Raw genomic sequence first — 20590 nt, forward strand, 5'->3', positions numbered from 1 at the left:
CCCTCAGTAAGTTTGCAGACGACACCAAATTGGGTGGGAGTGTCGATCTGCTCGAGGGTAGGATGGCCCTGCAGAGGGACCTGGACAGGCTGGATCGATGGGCCGTGGCCAACTGTATGAGGTTCAACAAGGCCAAGTGCCGGGTCCTGCACTTCGGTCACAACAACCCCATGCAACGCTACAGGCCTGGGGAGGAGTGGCTGGAAAGCTGCCTGGCCGAAAAGGACCTGGGGGTGTTAGTAGATAGCCGGCTGAACATGAGCCAGCAGTGTGCCCAGGTGGCCAAGAAGGCCAACAGCATCCTGGCTTGTATCAGGAATGCTGTGGCCAGCAGGAGCAGGGAGGTGATTGTCCCCCTGTACTCGGCGCTGGTGAGGCCGCACCTGGAATACTGTGTCCAGTTTTGGGCCCCTCAATACAAGAAAGACATTGAGGTGCTGGAGCGTGTTCAGAGGCGGGCAACGAAGCTGGTGAAGGGTCTGGAGAACAAGTCTTATGAGGAGCGGCTGAGGGAACTGGGGTTGTTTAGCCTGGAAAAGAGGAGGCTGAGGGGAGACCTTATCGCTCTCTACAACTACCTGAAAGGAGGTTGTAGTGAGGTGGGTGTTGGTCTCTTCTCCCAAGTAGCTAGCGATAGGACAAGAGGAAATGGGCTTAAGCTGCGCCAGGGGAGGTTTAGACTGGAAATTAGGAAAAATTTCTTTACGGAAAGGGTGGTCAGGCATTGGAACAGGCTGCCCAGAGAGGTGGTGGAGTCACCATCCCTGGAGGCGTTTAAAAAACGGGTAGATGTGGCACTTCGGGATATGGTTTAGTCTGGTCTACCCTTGATTAGTCTAGAGTGGGCTTGGTAGTGTAGGTTAATGGTTGGACAGGATGATCTTAAAGGTCTTTTCCAACCTAGATGATTCTATGATTCTATGATTCTATGATTCTATATTGCGTGCTCCATTGGAATGGATAAAATGCCCTCTTTCTACTGAAATGTCCATTTTTAGCCCCAGTAGGCCACTGAAAGCTCATCTTAAGCATTTACTGGTGCTGGGCTGATTATTTCTTATCTTAGTGTGTAAATTATATAATTTCAGGGAAAATAAAATGTATCAGTGGCAACTTCAGTTGACAAGCTTTCTTTTAAAACCATTGCAGCCTCTTGGAGCTGTTTGAAGTTTGGGATGAGAGAAGTAATCATATTTGATGGATTAAAAGGCACAGTGTACATGATGGAATCAATGACACAGTAAAGGTGACTCCAGCCAGATTTAGGTTTAGAAAAAACCGCATAGTCCCTGCTATGTACACCACAAAAACCAAGCTTCCTGGCACTTTTTAACCTTGCCCATAGACAGTCTATGTTGATGAGGAATCTAGCCATAAACCAGCTTCCTCTCTAAGTCCCCAGGTTAAAATTAGCCTCGTTTTCCTAGCACAAAACCTTTCTAGACAGTTTGCTTTTTACCGGGATAAGTAATGCACCTTCTTGCTCACTAGCAACTGGACAATAAAATGTGACCACATATTAGATTTGAACATGTACAGAGTAGCTCCCAGGACTGTTTTGGTGTTGGGTATGTTGATAAGACACCTGCGAGGTAAACTGTAATAGCAATAGCAATGACACTGATGTAAAAGTGGTGCATATGTAAATAAGTGAATAGAATGTGGGGCACAAAGACATAAATGTTGAAAAAAATGGATGAAATTGGTTATAAAAAGGTATGTTTCAGAGAGGGTTCTGTGGACAAACTTTCCCCAAGATGGTTTTAGCTGCTGATTATCTTGTCTTGCCAAGCCAATGAGTGTGTGATCATAAAAAGCAAACAGCTTTTTAGCAAGTTTACTAAATTCACAGCAACCTCTGAAAAAGCAAAGAGAATAAATTAAACATGATAGATTTCTATAGTACAGCTGCACACAAATCCCTCCAATAACCTGCATTCAAAGGCTTGAACCTAAAAGAACATCTGACATCTAATTCGTCATCCCACAAACCCAGTCTGGCAGTCTTTGTAGGACGCAGGCGTAAATCTAGTTAATCTCATTTGAACAAACTCCACTATTAACCCTAGGCCAGCAACAGCTGTAAACCCAAGCCTAGATAAAACATCCACAGTGACTGAAGTCTTAAAGCTTGCCCAGTGGTCTCATCTGCTCCATGCTCCAACCCAAGCTCCTTAAAAATCCTGTCAGGCTGTATCTAGTCTTAGACCAAGCCTTAATTCCAGATAGTTCTAGCAACCGTGGCCCTGCAAACCATGCAATCCAGCAAAATCCATCACATGGCTGGTGCAGGTAAAAATCGTTACCAATTTCTTGCGCACAGGTTACAGAATAGGTTGTATGAATTTCCGCCATTTTATTACATTGAACATTTCATTACCTGTTAAAGGTATTCATTTCAGACCAGGTTCATTGTATACGCAAAGTAAAATGATTATTGTTAGTCTTATCAAAGCCTTAGAAAGCTAATCAAAGAACTATTTTTAGTCCATTTACAATAACACTAGGACTTATAGTTCATATTATATATAGTTAAAATAATGCATATGCAAACCTTCTGGTAACACCCATTTCTCTGGTGTTATGCTGAACCTTCCACTGCCTCTCTGGGTCCTAGGCTCAATGACTTCAGTCCGGGACAGGGGCTGGCATAGTGAGTCCTTTACCAGGAGGAGCATGATGTCGATATTGGTGGTGTTTTTTCCTTCTCACTGTATGATCTGCTTGGGGTCACTTTTATATCTTTGCTAACACACTCCTTCACTGCTCTGCAAGTCGATGTTGGATCCAAATTTACTACCTATGGTGTGTTTTACCTAAGTTGGTTATTGTCCTGGTTTCGGCTGGGATAGAGTTAATTTTCTTCCTAACAGCAGGCATAGTGCTGTGTTTTGGATTTAGTAGGAGAAGAATGTTGATAACACACTGATGTTTTAGTTGTTGCTAAGTACTGCTTATGCTAGTCAAGGACTTTTCAGCTTCCCATGCTCTGCCAGGGGCACAAGAAACTGGGAGGGGGCACAGCCAGAATAGTTGATCCAAACTGACCAAAGGGCTATTCCATACCATATGACGTCATGCTCAGTATATAAACTGGGGGGGGTTGGCTGGGGAGTAGCGATCGCTGCTCGGGAACTGTCTGGGTATCAGTTGGCGGGTGGTGAGCAATTGCATTGTGCATCACTTGCTTTGTATATTATTAGTGCTATTACTATTATTATCATTACTATATTGTTATTATTATCATTACTATTTTACTTTATTTCAATTATTAAACGGCTCTTATCTCAACCCAGGAGTGTTTCTCACTCTTACTCCTCCGATTCCCTCCCCCATTCCAGGGCAGGGGGAGTGAGTGAGCGGCTGCATGGTGCTTGGTTGCTGGCTGGGGCTAAACCACGACAGTTATGTCTTTGTTCTCTTTGTTATCCCTAAGGCTGTTTTTACCCAGCTCTCAAGGCTGCATTTTGGTAACTGACCACTGGAGAGTTGTTTATAGCACCAGGGCCTCCCATATCATCCTGTGCCTGTGCTTTCAAGGCTTCTGCTCTCATCCCATGCCTTTACTCCTCTGCGTAGCATTTTACGGTTGAGAGACAGTTGGTTCTGCCCATAATACCTATACTTGTCATTGCTGTCTATTAGTTACAAAAATAGATGTAACATTGTTAAACCACACAATTACACAAAATCATGCAAAAGCAAAATAGGGCATAGTCACCGGGTCACTAGATAATTGCTGTGACTTGCTAAAGCAAATCTCTAGGCAGGCCAAGACAAGTCCAGAGAAAGCCTGATGGGTGCTGAGGCCTGTGGTGCTGGCTTGGCACAAAGGCTGTGGCCTCCTACAAGAAACAGCAACAGCATTTTTACTGAGCCACAAAGCTACCTGTTCTAAAACTTCATCTGTAATCTGTTTAGGTGTAAATTTATAGCTAGCACTGTAAAACTTAACTTCAACTCCACTCCAAACCTCTGGGATGCTGCCTGTCCCGGCTGTAGCCCTAAGCTGGAAGCCTTGCTCACCGAAATCTCAAAGCCTATCCCCAAACTGACCATCTTGAAATCAAACCTCCCTTATTTGTTATTTGAGTCCCAGTCCTTGCAGTACTCAGGTAGCTGATGCAGGATCCAGATATTAACTTTGCTTTTCTGCCACTGGCAGTACAAAACTTATCCAGAAGTCCTGTCAGCCCAGGAACCCATCAGACCAAACCAAAAGTAGTCCAGGGCCTCAGCTGAATCAGCGCGAACCTCAGCGGTATCACTGTTTCCAGACCTGGTCCTATTCACCAGTACGTGCCACCTGCGCCGACTGCAACCCTAACCAGAGCTTCAGGGCTCAGACCTAGCTCAGTCGTGAGCTCCCAGGCAAGCGATCGGCTCTGAAGCAGACCCTTTTGATCACTTCGCAGAAATGGGTTTTGCTGCACAGGTGTGGCATAAAAACACGCATGCATGTGCACACGCATCCAGGAAAGCCCGTCACATCAGCCGGCACCCTGCTGGAGTCTTTTGTCATGTAGTGCCTGGAAAGGCTCCCAGCTCACTTGGGCTGCAGGTGAGCCTCCAGCCCATCTTTTCCTCCCATTGCCTCATGTATGCAGATCTCGAAGTTGCCAGTAGGTGGTATAAAATATACAGATATTGCTTGCCAGGCCTCCCTTCCCATCCACTGAACAACATCTGTCTAATCTCTTATGCTATTTTGCCTGTGGATTCCCAGCAAGCATGTAGGGTTGTGAAGCCTGGTCTCTATGTAGGTGGCAGTTTGCTGTAATTATGCAGCAGAACATATCGGCCCACTGTGAGCACAAGCAAATAAAAACGCTTTCAAAATATCCTTAGCTGAATTATTGTGATGCTAAGACAGGAAATATTTAGCTAACACTTCATGAAAATCAGGCTTGGTGTAATGTATTTCTTACAGTATTGCCATGGAATTGAAAAACTATGCAATGTGCGTATTAAATTGTAATAGAAGGGCATAATGCTGACAAAATTATGGAATTGCATATGTCTCCTGTCTTACTGTATGAAGGAAGTACCAAGTTCCTTTTTCGTTTGAACCTTCAGTGAAGGGTGAGTTGTTAGGGAAAATGTATATATTATATTGGACTCTATAGCTATGTGACCTTCTGAATCAGTCCTTGGTTATCAGCATTTTGTATTTATGCTCTAAATATTGCAAATATAACTTTCAGTATTGTTCCTTCACTATTTCAGCAAAATGTCCTTACTACTTTTAGAACAGTGGAAAACAGAAGGTGAGGTATTTGAAATGATGTGCTACAGGGAAGAGTTAAAATGAGAAACATGCAGCATTTCTATGTAAACTTCTTTCTCCACTTGAAAGAGGTGGGGAAATTAATCAAAATGCTAAATAGTAAATGCTGACCACAATTATCATGAATTATTTCACTGCATTTTACTGAAAGAAAAAGCTACTGAGGAGGTTCATCATACATAACATCTTTCAATGAGTCCTGAGTCACAGTATGAAATGTGGAACGTCTATTATTAGACCATTGATTTTTTTTCCATCAGATAAATTGAAAAAGTTAAATAAAACATGGCTGTACAAAAAAGTGGTACACCTAGCTTGATTTCTAAAGTATCTTAAACAATTGGAAAAGAAACTGAGGCTCAGGGGTTTAGTAGCTGGTATACTCACAATGTCAAGCACAGGACATTTAACCCACAGATGCCTAATTAAAGGAGCAAGAAAAATAACTATAACCGGGAAATGTCCTGTAAAATTAATCTCTATGTTATAAATAAAGATGCACCAGAGGAAATCTGAGAATAGGTCTAATGAGAAATAGATGGGACCTTTATAGAGAGAATTTTAGCTTTCCTATTTTGGGCAGCAATAAAATAAAAAGATATGACAGGCTGCTTGTTTTTATGAGGTTAAGCTGACAGTCATTTGAAGCTGTGTTCCCACTTACGGTAGAAGGCATGTTCTTTATTCCACTCATGGAAAACAGTTATACAAGAATGACCTGTATTAGATTAGATTTTCTGCTTTAGAGCAGTGTAAATTCAGTATTCACCAGCTACTTGAATTTAATTCATCTGATATAAATGGCCCCAACATGCAAAGTGAGAACCTTGATGTGCAGTGTCACCAAACCAGAGTTCTCTGATTTTGTTTAGTGAAAGTCTCTTTCATCTTACATCAGACACAATACCCCGTGTATATCACTTTGATTTTAGCTAGTTGCTGTCATCACAAAGCAGCTCCTTTTTTACAGCAGAATTCCCTAGGCACACCAGACAAATTGGCTCACACAAAGCTGCTTCATGTGAGTTTAACTGGATCAGTGCAGTACTGACACCACTATTTTTCCAGTGCATGAAACACATTCCCATTGATGGATTTCTTTCCTGTTTCACACCTATAGCCATTTTTTAGTGTTTTGATTATCCAAAATCTTTCTCTAGACTAGAGCACTGGTCCCATAGCTATGTGCACCTGTCTGTGAGATTTTGACTCTTAAGTGACTCAAATAATGGATTTTTTTTCAAAAGTTCTCTAGCCTATCTAGTTCCCTAGACATCTGCTATTTTTTCCCCCACAGCTGAAGTAGAAGACACCACTAAACACAACAGCAGGTTAATTCACATGAACATGTTCATAAAACGTTGCAGAAGAAGTTGAGAAAACAAAAGACATTTAAGTTGGACTGTCACCATCTCTTGTAGATCAGGCATCAACAGATGAGGCTGCTTTTGCTCAGAGCTCTAGCCCAAAATAATTAGTGGGCTGTGTTAATCTAATATTATTGTGGTTTGAACATTGCTTTGTGTACAATGAATTATTCTTTGTCTTCCTTTCAAACCCTTTTAAATATCCATAGTTGGATATCCATTCATGCTAGAAAATGAGTAATACTTTCTGTTCTGAGTCATCCAAGCCTTTTTAAAATTCTGTATTTCACATAAAGTTGTAATTTTATATATCTCTTTTTATTTTTAAAAAAAATCTTATTTTTACAAGGAAAATTAACTTCAAGCATTTCTGATCAAAAGGAAACATATTTCTTATTTAAAGAAAGCTGCACTAGGATACATTTTGTATGCATGACCAGCTGTTTTGCTTATCAGAAAGGAATTAAGCACCAACAGCAAACATGCAGGACTCCAGAAATTACATTCACTAAAGCTAAGCACAACATAATGTTAACAGCGTCATGTTCTGTTCTGAATCAAGGGTCTTCAGTTTTCAGATGTTATCTATGCTAGGCAAAATAATCATGACCATAAAAGAAGTGTGCTTACATAAGACAGTATATAACGCGGTGGATGTCGGAATGTAACATTATATATCTAATGCTTTCAGTATTTTGAACAAGAAGTTTTGCCATAAATGTTTTTAATCTGGATGGTACTGCTTAGCTGCTGACTGTGAACACATACTTTGTTTACTTTATGTAGTTCTACCAACAAGTCAATGTGTGCCCTATTACCTGAATGGGATGCTGCTTTAAGAAGGACACTTTATTTCTATTTCAAGATGCTTTCTGTCTCTGTAGGACTTTTTCCAGTACTGCCTAATATTGATTAACTGCATAAAAAGCTTTCCATGTATATGTTCTTGTATTGCTGTACAGTGTTCAGCAGTCTCTGGTCTCTTTACCCCCGTTAATTTTTCCAAAGGACTCAGCATAGAAACAGAATAGAAGTAAATCTGCGTCCTTCAGTGTGACCCAGTGGCAAGAAGACAGACTTTTTCCTCTATGTCACTAAAGGAATACTGCTGAGGGAATGTTGAAAAATGCTTGCAACAGCTCTTACTGTAGCTTCCTGTTATTTATGGGTATTCATTCCTGGTCATAATGTGCAGTACAGTTAAGAATCAAAAAAATTATTCATAAAGTGGCATGGATGGAATCTAGTAGCTTTTCACTAGTGCTGGAACAAATATTTTGTAATAATTGGGGAACTAGAGCATATTGTGTGGGATCAGCATCACAACTGATCAAAGTCTCCTGTCCTCAGCAAGCTGGCATGTGATGCACACCTGGAGCATCTCTGAACTTCCTATCCAAGTCCAGGAAGGCCAAATAAAGTGTCAGCCACCTCTGCTTGATAGACCTGCTCTGTTACCTAGGCCACTGTCAAGAAGATTAGGTTTGCTAGCTTAGGATGAAAGAAGGTAATTTAAATAGACACTGGTAGTGGAGAACTGCCATACACCATTTCTTTGTTGTCTGAGGAAAAAATGCAGATAAACACATGTGTCCTTGGAGTCATTGTATGTGGAGTACTAAATAAAGCACATGAATGCTGGAGGCTCATAGCTCAGTATGGTCTCAGTATGGTATTATTTCTTTACTGAATCGGAGGGACTCCAGCACTGTACCATTTCTCTGCATTTGCTTCCTGTGGCAGGAAGTTTTTAACTTAGCATTCAACAAGGCTGGGCATAAGAGGGATGCTTCTGCTCTAATGGGCTGAAAATATCATGCTGCTGCATCTATTTTATGCTAGAATTTTTGCAATGGAAAACATTAATGTAATAATTCACTGTGCTGTTTTCAGCAATTTGTTCTTTCTTGGTGAATTGCGTATGTGTGGCTTGGAGTTGTTTATTTTAGTTATTCCTAAGCTCTCCCAAGTTTGTATTTGTTTTTGGAACTAAGATCAAATATCTTTATACAAATCAAATTAGCAATTTGGCATGTGAAATTTTGCCTCAGTGTCTTTTGCTATTAGGGCACAACAAAGACATGAAGATGGGGAAAAAGTATGTTTCCAAGCACTGAACCACACAGTTTAAATTTGGACTGTTTGGGAAAAACAGAGCCACTGTGAAGCTCTTCTGGGTTGACTACATAAATTAGAAATACATCTGGTCTTCTCATGTAGCTATTATTCTGAAAAGAATAGCAATGTTTTGTCATTGCTATAGTGATTTTCATCTTGAATTATCTTTAACAATGTCAAGTAATTAATTCCCATTACAACCAGATGAAATTAATATCATCTTTCCTCTGTCACTGGGTGAACTGAGGTGGGCTATCGGTCCCCACTCTCCCCATCTTGTGTTCAGGCCTTTCTGAGTTAGCTCAGATTGCTTGCTAAAGTCATCTTTCCTTAAAGATCAAGGTGTTGCGAGATCAATACCAGATTATGTTCTTTGCTATTAGCCTGAGCAGCTTTTTCTATTTCCCAGAACTTACGAATGTACGGTTGTATAGAGGTCATCCTTTTGCTGAATTGCTGAATAATCCAGCAGGGTGCAGGGCTGAGTTCCCTCTCCTGAAGCAGAGAGCTAAAAGCAAAAGTCAGTTCTAGGATACAGCTGAGAAGACTTTGTTCACTTTTGTCACCTCTACATCAAAAATACTGGCAAATTGGAGAATACTAAGTGAGGAGCAACAAAAGGGATTAAAGGGCTGAGGAGACTGGTGTAGAAAGTAAAATAAAAGAAATAATACCATAAACACATTTTTGAGGTTTCCTGATTAAAAAAGCCTGTTGGGGTTTTGGTTTTTTTTAAGATGCATGTCACAATGGCCACCAGATGAGCTGGAAACAAATTTCTGCAGATGTTGTTCTTTGTTATTCTGTTTTAACTCAGGTGACTTCAGCCCAGAAATAAAATCAGGGTCTTACTCACTGACACTTCAACAGCTCCCATGTTTTGTCAGTAGAAGCTAAGCAGAAATCAAGAGGAGTTATGGTTGTGTTGCATGTTTAAAAGTTGGGCCAATATCCTTTTTCTGTCTTACTAGAAATAAATATATAAAAAAATTATCCCTGTAAATAAATATTAAAAGTCTATCCACATAGCAGCCTACAAGTAATTAGAAGGTATACATAAAGAAGTTATGGGAATTTTTACAAATTATATAATTTCATTTAAGCTCATAATTTTTCCCCCATGCTTGAAAAAGCCTTCATTGCAAATGGAGAGAGCAGAACTTCAAGGCTTGAACCTATACACATTGTTTACAGCTATTATTCACATAGTTGCCAACCTTTTGTGATAGAAATGACCCAAAGCACTGCCATCTCTTTCGTCCTTGTATTATCATTTTAGGTAGGAAACTGCCAAGTAGGACACTTGTGTAGATTATGTAATTTTGTCCCAGTCATAAATAGGACGAACACAGGAGTCCCTTTTAAAACACTCTTCATGATGACTTTTTCCATCTGTGTCGTTTTATCTGGGGAGCTATTTGCTTTCATTGTTCACTGGTTTTTTTTTTTTACTTTTTCTCCAAAATTTTTATGTTTCTTCTTTGTGCCTCTTAAGGCCTCTTAAATTTATATAGATTTTTGTCTGAATGAAATCTAGACCTCCAAAACAAAGGACTACACTTTATTATGCGAAAGAGTTTCCTTCCAGGTACCCCACCATTCTGCATTATCAAGTGTTGCATTGCCTTGGTGTTTTTGCATTTTCTTGCAAGAAGGGCTTTAAGCCCTGAAGCAGAATCAAACCTAGGGTGTCTAACATCTCATGTCTCAGCCGAGTTCATCTGACTCCTGCTTCGCCTTGCCTTTTGCTTTACGTGTCTTTGTGCATTTCCAGCACAGCATGATGCCCCCTGTGTCCTCCTGTCAGGTCTTTGCCGGCCACTCAGGGCAGGGAGCAGCAGGGAGGACAGGGCCTGCGCTGCAGCTGGATGTAGGAAGGACCCCCAGGATGGCACACACTCCGGCTGCTGCAGCTCCCCCCACCAGCCCGCAGCCCCGGATTTAACCCAATACACGTGTTGTGCACACTGGGAGAAAATAAGTTTGCATTTTGAAGCAAAAATCTGCATCTCTCACAAAGGCCAGCCTACCTGGCCTTGCAGTCACTCCTGCCTGTGTCTCATGCGTCAATATTTATCGCTTCAGTGTAGACACCATGTCCCAGCGCAGCCTTTCAGTATTGTGCCCACAGGTGTTTTTTCTTTCTCTTTGCAGGGATACGTAGTTGATGAACATGCAGCCATGCAAGCTCGATGGGAAGAGGCATCTAGAGAAACAATCAAGAAGACAACCAAGCCATGCCCCAGCTGCAATATTCCAGTAGAAAAAAATGGTAAATTTATTAGATATCTCATACTTAACTGTCTTTTAAAATTCATTTGACAATATAAATGTATGAATGTGCATGTGTACATATGCACACTATTATTCCAAGAGAGGTAGAGCACACAGAACTTAAATCTTCCCTCTGACACTTTATCAAAATTATCTAAATCTTAGTTCTAAAGCCACCAATTAAGCCTCACAAACTGCCCGGCTATTTTATAGTTAGGGAAAATGAGGCATGCAGAGACACACTGGATGTACAGTTCATATGAATTCAGTCTGCTGGTTGTCTGGATTTTCCATTATCACTGGAAAAAATAGACATTTGTAGGGCAAAACTCCTCTCATGCTGAAACAGAACATGTGTCTAATGTAGGCCAGAAGAATCACACCTAAAAGTGGGGTGTGGAGAATTAGTCCTGCAGTAGATGTCTGCACAGTATATAGCTAAATTTGAATGAGGTGAATCTCAGCCCGGTGACATGCCCACAGTCGAAGAGCAAGTCAGAGGAAGAAACGTGAGTCCTGACAAACTGGTTGCACTAATCAATGCTTACCACGTAGGAAGAAAAGTAATCTACTGGCACTGGGGTGGTTAAAATGGGGAACAGGAACAGCAAATAGGCTATACCCTATAGGTTCATGTTGTTCCAAGATTTAATTGTATTTATGTTAATTGATCAAAATATATTAAAATCATTGCCTAAATATTATACAAATATTGAGTATAGAGGATGCTTCTCAGTTTTGTGGCATCACTTATTCAAATGGGACTCTGAAAACGCCAGATAAGATGCTGTAAACTGCAAGGAGACAATACTTCAAGCAGTGATACTGCGGAAATATTACTGAGGAAGAAATAGGACAAAATCCTGAAATCCGGGGTTTCGTGAAAGAAAAGAAGGCAGGTGGCAGATGGGAAGTGGGAGACTTCTTCAAGCACAAGAAGCAGAAGGAAAGAAAGCATGAATTCAAGAGTGGGAAGGCAAGACAAGATTTGGCAAAGTGTATAGAGCAAGGTGGGCAGCAGAAGAGGGATAACAGAGGGGTAGGTCAAAAAATTATTGACAGACTTGTAAAACAGGCTGGAAACCAGAGGTTTGAACTGGATTAGAAATAGACAAATAATAATCGTGACTGTTCATACTTAACAGCTTGTGCATAGCCAAATGAAAAAAGAAAACCTTCTGGTCAGGCTGGAAGCAGTGCTAGGACCTTTACTTTCTCTTAGACTCTGCTACAAAGTCTTTACTGTTAAATTGCAGGCAGTTGTCACTTGTCACAAATAGGATATCCGTATTTGACACCATGATATAATTTACACAACTCCCACTGATGTTTAGGGAAGTTGCCTGTAAAAATCCCCAGTGTATGAAAAAGGAAATAAAGGCCATTATACTTCTTATTCTTGAAAGAAAATATTTACTGAAAATGGATAATAAGCAGGAAAAGACCTTTCCTTGCTTATAGCCTGACCCAGGTTAGAACAGTGCCTTGTAGTGCAAAATGCCAAAGCCACAGCAGCAGGCTAGAAGTGTTTCAACATACCGGAATCGTCTCATTGTGTTGCCATTCAGAGGGACCTCGACAGGCTGGGAAATGGGCTGAGAGAAACCTCATGAAGTTCAGCAAAGGGAAATGCACTGGTACAAGCTGGGAGCCAACTGGATGGAAAGGACCTTAGTGTCCTGGTGGACTGCAAGTTGGACATGAGCCAGCAATGTGCCCCTGCAGCAAAGGTGGCCAACAGCATCCTGGGCCACATTAGGAAGAGCATTACCAGCAGGTAGAGGGAGGTGGTCCTTCCCCTCTGCTCAGCAATGGTGAGACAATTCTACAGTGCTGGGTCCAGTTCTGGGCTCCCCTGTACAAGAGACGCATGGACTGGAGCAAGTCCAATGAAGGGCTACAAGGATGATAAAAGGACTGGATAAATAAATACCTGATGAGGGGAGCAAAGAAGGCAGAGCCAAACTCTTCTCAGTGGTGCCCACTGAAAGGACAGAAGGCAATGGGCACAAATTGAAACACAGGAAATTCCATTTAAACATAAGAAAATGCTTTTTACTGTGTGGGTGGTTTAAGACTGGAACAGGTTGCCCAGAGTCTCCATTCTAAGAAGCATTCAAAACCCAACTGGACACAACCCTGAGCACCCTACTTTAGTTGACGCTGCTTTCAGCAGCAGGGGGTTGGACTGGATGACCTCTAAAGGTACCTTCCCACCTCAGTGACTCTGCGATTCTATGAATTAAGGTGTGAAGCCTAAAAAGTGCAGTGCTTGCTTGCTTCTCTGGTCATGGGTACTGCATGGGCCAGCTTCTAGGCTGACATTTGTAAACCAAAAGGAGCACTTCAGTTCTGCCTAAGTACAGCTGGTGTCAAGAGGCTGGTGACTGTAGATGGAAGTCTGCCAAAAGTCCTCATTTGGGAGGAGTACACTGACTACACACAAGAGAATAAATCTGCCTTCCCTCCACAAATGCTTCTGTGGATACTGTCTTTTACAGGGACAGTGACAATGCTGATAACTTTTCTATAATAGCCTATATTTCTCTATGTCAATAACTTTTCTATAATAGCCTGTAATAGGCATTGTAGAATACTTCTATAGGCCAATAACTTTTCTGCAATAGCCGAAGTGAAAGAGCGAAACACTTTCCCACAGCTCAATTCCCAGTCTGAGTGAGTTTAAACACACATCCACGTCTCTCAGAGGACTGCTGTACTCACAAAGCTGTAGGCCACATTGCTTGAGGCACTCTCCGCTCTGACTGCTGATCTCAGCTGCCATGTAGCAGAGAATAACTTGATTTATGTAGCATAGCAGGTAGAGCACATGTTTGACAGAGGGTGCCAATTGGGCTTTGGGTCCTGCGCCAGGACTGAGATGCATTTTACCCAGTCATAGCTTAATATGAACTGTAAGTGAGGATTGGATCTAAACCTTAAGTAAAGTGTAACACAGAGGCTGGCCATTGGTATGCTTACATTTAAATAAAATATAAAAATGTCCGGTGAATTGCATCTCTTACACAAAGATATAATCTGACAAATAGACCTCGCCATCACAGCTAGTTTTCTCTCTCTGTCACATGAAGCATAGAGGCCTATTTTAACAAACCTGTTCTTGTGTCTCCTACTGTTTTTACCTTCTGAGAATCATTCTGGAGTGGCATTTACAGAAAAGGTGGTGTAAGGGTAGCAGGTCATACAGTAGGGAACACACACTCCCTGTACCTCCTATCACCATCCAAAGTCAAAGCAAGATGGCATTTTGGCATTTCTTCATTCTGCATGCTTTTCTTTCAGTTTGAATTATACAAGAGATTTCTTTGTGTGGTAAGCAACATAATTTCCATTTGAAGTGTATTTCTGTAATGACCTTTGACAATGTTAATGTTTTATATATTACAAAATAAACATTTGATCAAGGTTGTGAGCAGAGAGATTAAAGCTGCTGTCACAGTATGGACAAGTAAGAAACCCAACACACAGGAAACATTGATACCATTGAAAGGCTGCTTCAGATACTAAGAAGGTCAAATCAACTTAAATTACTAATGTCATTTTAATATAATCAGCAGTTAGCCACCAAAGTCTGTCTCTCCGGATTTATTCTCTTTGCAAATCTCTCAGCTGTTGAATCCAAATTAAAAAAATAATTTAATTTTGTTCAACTTCGAGCTCACAGCTGGAGTAGGGTAGAGTATCCTTGAACAGACACCTCCATGATTGCTTTGAGAGGCCACAGACTGTCACCACTTTTCCCCATCCCTAGTGCAGTCTCTTCCAATTTCAGGCAGGACTGCAGTTCCTACTCCTGCAGTCCCTCAAGTGAGACCAGTACATTCCACCCCAAAAAGAGGGGGAATAGCAGGTTTTAGAAAGCCCAGGAAAAGTATTCTTCAGGTTTGTTCTTTTCTTTTATTGAATATTCTACTTGGTTAGTAAATGAACACCTAAGAAAGTTGATTTGAAAACTTCTAATTGTTGATTAACATCTCTAAGTGTTTGCCAAGTACCAAGGCCATTCTGTTGCTGTTTTGCAGGGGGCTGCATGCACATGAAATGTCCTCGCCCTCAGTGCAGATTCGAGTGGTGCTGGAACTGTGGCCTGGAGTGGAACAGAACCTGCATGGGAGACCACTGGTTTGACTAGTGGTTGCTGAGGCCAGCCCGTGTTGATGCTAAAGTTTCCTTTCATCAGGGCCAAATTCTGAACTCCTTGCTTAAACAAAACTCCCACTGGTTTCAGGGAAACTGGTTCAGAAGTTGAACCAGTTTGTTGGGTTTTGCTTTCTGCATATGTAATCATATCAAAATCACATTGAAGTTATGCCAAGGGTTTTAAATCCACTAAGTAAAAAGAGTAATTGTTTTAATTGCTCATCATGGTACAAAATTACACCTTTCTGGACTTGTGCAGTCTGTCAGCACAGAGAGCAGACACGGTTACCAGGAGGAACTTTGCTTGGCGTTTATAGTCAGGAATCCATAACTCTTGCAAGAGCAAGCAGCCTGCATATGTGTGTGTGAGTGCATGAGTGTCAAGGGCCATGGAGGATGTTCCCTGCATCAGCTGCTTTTTCTTTGACCACTCCTTCGCTCATTCAGCACAGTTCTTGATTTTTGAGGCAGTATTTCTTAACAGCTTTTTTGGCAGAGGGAAGACTGTGGCTCTTCAGTGTTTTCTCAGGGTTCCTTCCTAACAGAAACATCCAGCTTTATGCCATATTTGTGCTTGTGTATTTGTAACATAAAACACAAAACCTGCCTACATACTCTACCATTGGAAGATTAGCTAAGGATGCAGTTTCAGCTCTGCCTATGACTGTTGTTGCAGTGGTGACTGGATCTGATTAGCATTGTGCAAGCTAGACTCACAGGGCTTCATTTTTCTTGTGCTTACAGCAACACTTTGAACATGGCAAGGGGGAGGCAGAAGGAGACTTCTCGGGGGTTTTCTCTATCATCATTCTCCTAAATTGAATTAGAATATGGGTACATTTCTGAAAATACATTCACAGCTCAAACAGTGTGGGGAAGAGGGACATCTTTCATTTTACAGTGTTAACACTGTAAGTAAAGCTTACTAGCATTTCCAAGCCTGAACAATCTTACTGTTTGGTGTGCTTTACATTGCTGTCTTATTCTGAAATGAAGCGGGTACTGTCCACATCCAACATGCCATGTAAAGATTTGCACAAGTCAGTTTTAGAAAAAAACGCACAATAAAGTGGTCAAAATTTTAAACTTTCTTTATTTCTTTTTTCATTTGAATACAAAGTAAATGAGTACAAATATGATGGGTGGACCATGCATTTCCTTGACTGATTCAAACTCCCAGCTGCAAGGCTAGCCCTTTGATTAAAACATACTATTAGCACAGAATAAATTCCAAGGCCATGGACTTCTTGTATCAAGTGTGAATTAATATTTTGTAAGGTATGACTGTAGAGTCCTGAAAATATGGGTGTGCCTTGTATCAGTCAGTGCAGAGCAGGAAGCTTGAGGTATAAAGAAATCCCAGGCTCACTACAAACATGGCCAGTTGCTAAAAGCAGTGGTGTATTCATCTGTCTCAGCTGGAATTGACATTAAGAGTCTGAGGAAACAAAGGGATGAAGGGATGAGGTACCAAAAATGAGGGACTGAACTGGTAGAATTAAGAAAATGTGAGAGAAAGGAAGAGGCAAAGAGTGGACAATGGCCATTTCTAAAAGGCCATTTTCCTTTTTGGCACCAGTGAACTAAAACATATGCAGAAGTAGCTACATTGAAGCATAGGGGTGCAATAGAATGCTGCAATGTAGGTCATTAGGTACATTATCTTAATGGGTGTATTTTACTGTGAGCTCTGATTATTTCATGATTTGATTTCCTGTACCTGGGTCTATTTTATAATTTATATGGCTTGTTGCCAACAGGCCGGGGGAAAAAGAAATCACATTGCTTAATTTTACTTTGATAGTGTGCTCCATGGGAGCTCATCACTATATTTCATATCCACAAACATTTGGAATAAAAGAAGGCTGAATCCCTTTACCTTTTTTTTCTTTTTGTTTTGGTGCCTCTCTTGCAGAGGAAGAAAATCTTGTTCACTGTAAGGCAGCTTCACTGAGTTAGAGCCTGCCCTAACAAGTTAATGTTTTAATTGTCATGCAGAAACATGTAACTTATGTCCCTGGATCAACGTCCATTGAAGTCAACGGACTATAGATCAGCTCTTGTATTTCCTTCTGGCCTGGGCAGGCCATGGCAGGCATGAGTCGTAAAGCTAGAATAGAAACATCTCTTTCTTGGGAAGAACTTGTCAGAGGATGGGATTATAAGCATTCATCTAAGCCATAAGCAAGTGCAGGAAAGGAGAATAAAGAAAGCAGTTTCAGCATTGACTCAAGATTATTCACTTTTAGAGACTGACTTTATAGGCCCTTGTCACATAGCGTTTCTTCACACAGTCCAGATTTACACCCTGCCAAAAAAGGTGGATCCTGCAGATTTTAATAGAACATGTCCTGATCTTTGTATTAATACATATACATCTGTATCTGTATACACACATATACAAAGTTTGAGATGGTACAGGCTGTAAAACTAATTCCTGTTTACAGTAAGAATAATTCTCATAGTTTCCACAATTTAAAGTGTATGAAAAATCAGGATTAATGCTCTGCTGACACTGTAAGAATGTTAGAATTCCTACAGAGATGTGTGAATTGGACCTAAAACTTCCTACACTGACAATTTTTTTTGCATGGAAAATGTCTTTTTTAAAAAATCTAAAATTTAAAAAAAAATCTAACTGATACTGTAATTTGAAACAAAACAAAACAGAACAAGTCCTCAGTGTCTATTTAGACTGTTCCTCTTATTTCAGCTCTGAACTATCAGGGTGGAATTCATCTCACCCACCTTAACTATTTACTAGCCTCTGAGGCTCATGCAGAGACCTGTTGCTCAGGTGTATGGGTGGGCCTGCTGAGTTTTAAGTACAATTGGTCATGGCTAGAGGCGTGAGGGCAACATCCCTGCCAGCAACAGGGTGCAGCTCCTGGCAGGACGAGCAGGACTGCAGAGCTCACACACACTCTTGTCTCTGTCGCTGGCACGGAGAGGGGAGTCTTCCTTTTTTTTAAAACTTACGAACTGGCATTGCTTGCTAGCATCCATGAAGCCAGAAGCCAGCCTTGGCAAATGTTTCCTCTGCTTCAGCACGCATGTCTCTGGAAGTAGTCCTGGGCAGCCGTAGGGGTAATGAAGAGAAACAGAACTCAAGCACGAAACAAGAGGGAAAACAACCTGAGGGCATAAGCAGACGCAAAGGTTTCAAGAGCTTGTGGGTTTATGTTCTCCACTAGCATTACACTCTGGAAACACTAATATTTAACTATATGTTCTGTATATTCAAAGATGATGATTTATTATGGTGATATAAAACAAAAAAGAAGCCTGTATCTTTTTACATCTAGGTTTGCCTTTGTTAATTGAATTCTCTTTACCTCAAACCTTCTTCATCTTTCAGATTAAAACAATTACAGACTTGTTCCTGGTACTGCAATCTGGGCTCCTTTTAGTGTGTGTTAAATGGATTAAGTACAGGATGTATGCTGAAGTATTCAATAATCATTATCTTTATAATAATACAGCTCTATAACAACAAAGAAAATCTCTAATATTTAATTCCAGCTGGCAGTGAAATCTGAATACTGAGTAGATTAAGAAGAAAATATATAACAGCTTGGCTCCCTAAGGAAAAAGCATACCTCAAAGCTTAGCATAAATAATACTTTGGGACCTGTGACTTTGACTAAACTATCATTTATATGTCTGCCTTATCTCGTCGCAAACTGCAAGCCAAATAATTTAATTTTAAAATGTACACTTTAAAAAAAAATCAGTAAATGGCACTCCAGAAGAAACATTATGCCACTGTTGAGAAAGAAAAGTCACACTCTCAAAGGACACCCCAAAGCAGTGGGGTTTGCTTTTTGCATATGAATAGTAAGGTACCATCTATAGTGCAAACCAGTATGGTAGCAAAGCTTTTTACCTACAGAACTTGTAGATCATAAACTGAAGTAAAATTTGCATTTTTGGAGGGGAATCTGAGGTTCTAGGAGGTGAGAGGCCAGATTCCAAGAGATGCTGCTGCCCTGGGAGTTTGGGAAGATTTAGCCCTTTGTGCCAGCTTTCTCACGCTTTGAGGCACAACAACTACTGCTATGTCCCTCATGCTCACTGTGCTGCTCAAACCACTATACAAGTAAATAATTGGGTGCAGTAAGCTCAATAAGCAACACTTGCAACAAGACAGGAACTATAAAGCGTACTATCAACTCTGAGGACTGGTTAGCCCCATGCTGACTTAATTTATCTGATTCAGTGTTTGACTACTGTGGTGATGGCTGATCTAGAGAAGCCCTACACAGAGATGGAGAGCTGTAGTATAGCTCTTAACAACTAGATTTTGTTCCCAGGCAGCAAAACTCTTGTGCTTCCTTCAGTTCCCCTTCAAGCAACAGAAAAGCCTGAAGAAGACAGCACCGGACCAAGGCTGCCAGAAAGAGGAAACCCCATGTCTAATTGATCCTGATGGTCCTTCAGCAGATGCATCTGACAGTACAGCATTGACAGTGATTCAGCAAAAAAGAGACAAATGTACTATTTCCCATTTTATCTCACTTGAATACAGTTTGTAATTAAGTATTTCTACCTCTAATTAGCAAATTCAGAAAAACACCTCTCCCTTTTTTTTTCAAACATGTTTGTGTACTGACTCCTATTATGTTTATTTCTGTGGTTTCCCTTGTGTAGCTACTGATTTCCAGCTGTGGCTCCTCTTCAGATAGTTAATGCGCTAGCAGTTTTCAACTTGATTGTCTAGGAACTACTAGAGTACAAGCACTGAGTAGTCCCTTCTCATATTCTGGGTAAGTACGTGCAGACCAGAAAACATGTAAATGGTTTTAAGCAAGCAGTAAGGTAGGTAAGTTTTTCTTTTTAGCAAGGCCTGTTGTGACAGGACAAGGAATAATGGTTTTAAACTAAAGGAGGGTAGATTTAGACTGGATATAAGGAAGAAATTTTTTACAATGAGGGTGATGAAGCACTCGAACAGGTTGCCCAGAGAGATAGTGGAGGCCCCACCCCTAGAAACATTCAAGGTCAGGTTGGATGGGGCTCTGAGCAACCTGATCTGGTTAAAGCCGTCCCTGCTCACTGCAGGGGGGTTGGGCCAGGTGACCTCTAAAGGTCCCTTCCAACCCAAAGCATTCTATAATTCTATGATGCTAAGTTGAGAGACACTCATTTAATCATATGGAGAATCATATTTAATGTAGTGCTTTGTGTATCTGCAGGGATTTTTTTTGTAGAAATCAGGTCATATGCCATTTCAGGTTTTTTTCATTATTATTAATAGTGCTTTTTACTTTGCTTTTAATTTGTTTTTCTTGTCTGTGTCTCCATTTATCTGAATAATGGAGTAATGGTTCTATGCCAGTAGATAAAATATGAAGCAAGACATCACCTGTCACATTACTTTTTG

At 40.8% G+C, this 20590-nt stretch overlaps 1 protein-coding gene across 1 annotated transcript in view; it reads left to right on the forward strand.

Annotated features, from left to right (window-relative positions):
- PRKN (parkin RBR E3 ubiquitin protein ligase) overlaps positions 1–15199 on the forward strand; it is a 699368-nt gene extending 684169 nt beyond the window's left edge. Inside the window, exons 11-12 of the mRNA XM_075707694.1 lie at positions 10927–11044; positions 15090–15199. Coding sequence (XP_075563809.1) covers positions 10927–11044; positions 15090–15199 — 228 coding nt within the window. The remainder of the gene's footprint in view (positions 1–10926; positions 11045–15089) is intronic.
- Positions 15200–20590: the final 5391 nt, after the last annotated feature.

The sequence above is a fragment of the Pelecanus crispus genome, chromosome 3 (genome assembly GCF_030463565.1).
Source record: "Pelecanus crispus isolate bPelCri1 chromosome 3, bPelCri1.pri, whole genome shotgun sequence".
In the NCBI taxonomy this organism is placed as follows: domain Eukaryota; kingdom Metazoa; phylum Chordata; class Aves; order Pelecaniformes; family Pelecanidae; genus Pelecanus; species Pelecanus crispus.